This window comes from Pteropus alecto, unplaced genomic scaffold (assembly GCF_000325575.1).
Source record: "Pteropus alecto unplaced genomic scaffold, ASM32557v1 scaffold38, whole genome shotgun sequence".
NCBI lineage: Eukaryota > Metazoa > Chordata > Mammalia > Chiroptera > Pteropodidae > Pteropus > Pteropus alecto.
Window position 1 is genome coordinate 2,172,002 of NW_006442512.1, and position 4,576 is coordinate 2,176,577.

Sequence of the window (4,576 nt, forward strand, 5' to 3'; positions counted from 1 at the left end):
AGTCAGGGAGGCCCTGGGGCTTCTCCAACCCAGCCGGGTGGGGTCAGGGCTAGAAGGAAATGAGGAAGAGGAGGAGGAGGCTCTGGCCTAGTAGGAGCAGGCCTGTGGGCTGTTGCCCAGAGACCCCTTCTCCCTTGGCTGCAGCCTCAGGGCCCCTAGTACGGCTGAGGTAGATGATGACTACATTGTCCTCAGGACCTGATGGTTGCACCTCATTGTCAACAGTATAGCAGCCCTTACCCTCAGCTGCTTTGCCATGGAACCTGCGCCCCAGGGCATCCTCACCACCTTCGCCCGGTGTGGCCAGTGCCACGTTCACTGAGCTCTCCGCACTGCCCAGCTCGTTGGTGGCCAGGCAGCTGTAGGTGCCTTCCTCCAGCTTGCCAAAGTCAGGGATGAGCAGGCTGCCATTGGCAAAGGCCTGGAAGCGTGGCCGGCTACTGGCCACCAGGGAACCGGGCAGGGCATGCCCATCCGCACCCACATTGGGACTGGCGATCTCCACCGTGCCGCCAGGTGTCTGGATGTGCCAGTGGAGCTGGGGGGCTGGCTGCCCTTCCACGTCACAGTGGAGCGCCAATACAAAGCCAGGCCGCAACTCTGCACCATCCTGGCTGGGCTGGTAGGTGAGCTGCACCAAGGGTGCAGAGCAAGGCAGTGGCAACAGACGGTTCAGCGGTGTGCCCTTGAGCACATGAGGCGAAGTGCAGGTGATGTTGTCCTGCTCTGGGATGGACACGACTGTGGTCAGGGCCCACGTCTTGAACCACATGATGCTGCAGGTACAGTCAAAAGGGTTGTCATTAATCTGCAGATGGGACAGTGCGGTAAGTGGCATGAAGGTGCCCTCTGCTAGCGTGTGCAAGCGGTTGTGGTTGAGCTGCAGCGAGCGCAGGGCGCGAAGGCTGCGGAATGCATCGCGAGGGATGAAGGTCAGCTCATTGCTGTCCATCTTGAGCAACTGGAGGGCGCTGAGGTTGTGCAGGTCGCTCCAGGCAAAGTCGGAGATGAGGTTGTGGCTGAGGTCCAGGCTCTTGAGATGGCCCAGAGATGCCAGGGCACCAGCAGCCACTGTTCGGATCTCGTTGTGTGCCAGCCACAGTGACTGCAGCAGGGGCACCTCCCTGAAGGCGCCCTCTGGCAGGCTGGGCAGCCGGTTAGCTGACAGGCTCAGTGTGGTCACATTGGCCGGGAAGCCAGGTGGCACAGCCTCCAGGTCGCGGTAGGCACAGTCGGCGATCTGGAAGCCATACTTCTCCCCGCAGTCACAGGGCTCAGGACAGGCCTGCCCCAGGCCCAGGAGGACCACCCAACACAGCAGATGCAGCTTCTGCATCCTGCCTCCTGCAGAGAAGGACACGCCGCTGAGGTGACCCCAAGGACCCGTGGAAGGCAGTCATCCCTCTCAGGACCCCAGCCCAGAACTCTTCCCCATCAGAAGGCCCTGCACCAAGTAATCCAGCTAAGACCCAACAGCACCTAACCCACTACCCCTATTCTACAGAAGAGAAAACTGAGGCCTAAAAAGGGCCAAAACTTGCCAGAGATCATGCAGCCAGGGCGGGTGAAGACAGGACGGAAGAGGACCCCAGATCCTCCTCCGAAAGGGAAGCGTTCCCTGCCTCGGCCAGCTCCTAGTTGACTTTGTGACTTGAAATCTGTTTTCCAGTTGCCCCCTCCCCCAGCACTGTGCAGAACCTCCCTCCTGCCCTCCCACATCCTGGCCACAGTCCCTCCCACCGGAGCCCCCCATAGGTACGCTTTGCCTTGGCCCAGACAAGGCCCCTTGTGCAGTGCACACCGCCCCCATCTGCCCCGCAAGCCCCCTCCTGCTCCTACTGGCTGTGACCACAGCAGACACCAGACCCTTTTTACCCCCATGGCCTGTTCTGTTCAAACTACACCAGGCAGCTGCCTAGATAAACTCCGCCAGGACTTCTCAGTTGGCTTGGGGGAGGCCAGCAGCTCAACACAAATGCTCTGAGATTTCCCGGCTGTGGTTGTTCAAGGAGCAAAAGCTCCCTGGACAGGTCCAAACAGAGATTGTCCCAAACACCCCGAACCACCAGGAAAGTACTCAAGGGACCCCTGGGACCAGCAGGCTTCCCCCTCATCCCACTGGCCCTTGGAGCCCTCCTCTCGCTGGCTTACCTTCAAAATACTCTTTCTTAGCCAAGCCGAGCCTCTCCGAAGATGGAACCAGAAAGCAACAAAGGCCGGAGTTAGGCCAGGACAGTCTGCAGGGCCAACGGGGTAAGAGGAGGTAGCTGGAGGTAGGGATAGCTTGGTTCCTGCCCTACCTTCAGTTTGTACCCTGAGCCCGTCCTTCCCCTACAGGGTACCTGGGACCAGCTGCTGAGAAAAGGCTGCAGGAAGGGAGCCCAGGCAGCTTGTACACTCCCTCCTTCCAGCAAAACAACTGCTTCTCTACAGCAACAAGGACCTGTGTTTCATAAGTGACACCAGAAACTTGAGGGGGAAAAGACGCCAAATTTTTTTTTGTTTTTTTTTTTTCTCTCTCTCACTCACTTTTAGCAGCTTCAACTTCCTTAAAGGCACAGCACTAGCTGGACAGGACCTAAGAAAAGACGGGGCAGAGGGTTTTTATGGTGGGACAAGTGAGAAATTGAATCTCAAGGAAAGTGGGAGACTTCTAACCTCATTTCAAACAGGAAATAAGGGGGCCATTCACCAAGCTGGGGTAGTATGAGTAATTATGAGTGTACTTGTGTGTGCATGTTTGAGTGTGGATGTGACATCTCTGTGTGGGGATGAGTTTGCATGTGTGTTTGTATGGATGTGGTTGTGAGGCTATCTGTGAGTTTGCATGTGTTTGGGAATGTTTGAGTGTGTGTGTGTTTTAGTAAGTGTGAGACTATCTTTGTGTGTGTGTGTGTGTGTGTGTGTATCTATGTAGGTATGTAAGAGTTTGTATGCGTATTTGGGCATATAGTTGTATGTTTGTATGTAGAAGTTGAGTATGCATCTCTGCATCTGCGTGTCTGTGTGGGTATGATAATACTTGTAACTAATTCAATTCCCAAGTCTCCCCAAGTTGGATAAATCTCCTCTGGACATAAGTAAATACAGAAAGTCCTCTATCAATTTTATCCTCTGGAAGAACTCTCTTCCTGAGCCTTCTAATCTGCTCAATTCGGTTTCTTTAAAGGCCTGCCATGCTACAGGCTCGCGGGGATGGTCCACCTCCTTTACGCAGGCTCCCTGTTACCTCTCTTGGGTTGGATGTCTTGCTTCTTGAATCTCACATTGTCCTCTCTTTGGTTTGCTCATTTTGGTGATGGGTCAAAGGCATAATGGCCACCATAATGAGAAGGTAATGAAGACCAACAAATGAGGCAGGCAACTCCATAGAATATAACAGAATTTATTACAGGGTAATTTAGTTACGGGAAGATTGGGTTGGAATGGAACAGACAACCCAGCAATTCTACACAGATTATTCTCCACTACAGACTTCTGTTACTGTACTTCTTTTACAGTATAACTCAGGGACAAAGAATGCAGTAGTGCCTGGGGCCATACTTTATTATGGTCTTGTGATAGATGATTGTTTATAATCCATACTCCCACCAGTTTAATGTTTATCTTAGTTGTCATGCCATTCTAACAGAAATATTTATTGCTACATTTTAAGGAAGACAGATAATCATCAACTAGAAAGCTTCGATGTGCTTGCTAAAGACAGTGAGGTTGGTCAAAGGTCACAGCATGAAACTTAAAAATGAAATAAAATCTGGGACACAGAGATGGAGTGAGTTTTGTTCGCATCAACATCTATACAACATCTTCCAATAGCTTCCAGAAAAGGTAAGTGAGAGATATGTGTTTTGAGATCTTGCATGTCTGAAAACTCTTCATTCTGTCCTGAATCTTGACTGATAGTCTGATTGGGTATAGAAATCCAGATGGAAATCTTTTTTCCCAAGAATTTTAAAGGGGGCTCTCTCTTTAATGCTGTTGCTTTAATGTCGCTCACAGTGCTGGTGCGAGGGGTCCTCAGTTCTCTGACCTCGATTCTGTGCATGATACCTGGGGTTTTTCTTTCTGGAAGCTGCAGGACCTTTTATTTCTTCCATGTTCTGATGATTCACTGTGTTGGGCCTTGGTGAGGGTCTATCCTTTCAAATTGGAAGTTCATATTTTTCAGCTCTGGAAAAGTGTTTGATTTACTCCTTTATGATTTCCTGACCTCCATTTTCTCTGTTTTCTCTTCCTGGAACCTCAATAACCAGATGTTGTGCTCCCTGGAGGAATCCCAACTTCCTTATCTTTTCCCTCTTTACCTTTCTGTCCTTCATTCTAGGAGACCTCCTCAATGTTATCATTCCACCCTTCTAATAGACCTTTTGATTTCTGCTGTATAAATTTTAAATTTCAAAGATCCCTTTTCATTTGCTGAATGTTTTCTTTAAAATATATTGCATGGTAACTGGAGTTGATTTAAAAATAAAATATATTGCATCCTGTGCTTGTTTCATGGATACATTTTTATTTCTCTAAGGATAATAATGGCCCTTTTATTATTTTTTTAAGTTTCCTCCTATCTGCATTGTCC

At 50.4% G+C, this 4,576-nt stretch overlaps 1 protein-coding gene across 1 annotated transcript; it reads right to left on the reverse strand.

Annotated features, from left to right (window-relative positions):
* Nucleotides 1-10: 10 nt before the first annotated feature.
* Nucleotides 11-3,792, reverse strand: ISLR (immunoglobulin superfamily containing leucine rich repeat). The gene is made up of 2 exons (XM_006922635.3): nt 2,152-3,792; nt 11-1,344 (listed from the first exon to the last, which is right to left on the reverse strand). Exon 2 carries the CDS (start codon nt 1,334-1,336, stop codon nt 50-52), a length of 1,287 nt encoding a protein of 428 aa, XP_006922697.1. The 5' UTR covers nt 1,337-1,344; nt 2,152-3,792; the 3' UTR covers nt 11-49.
* Nucleotides 3,793-4,576: the final 784 nt, after the last annotated feature.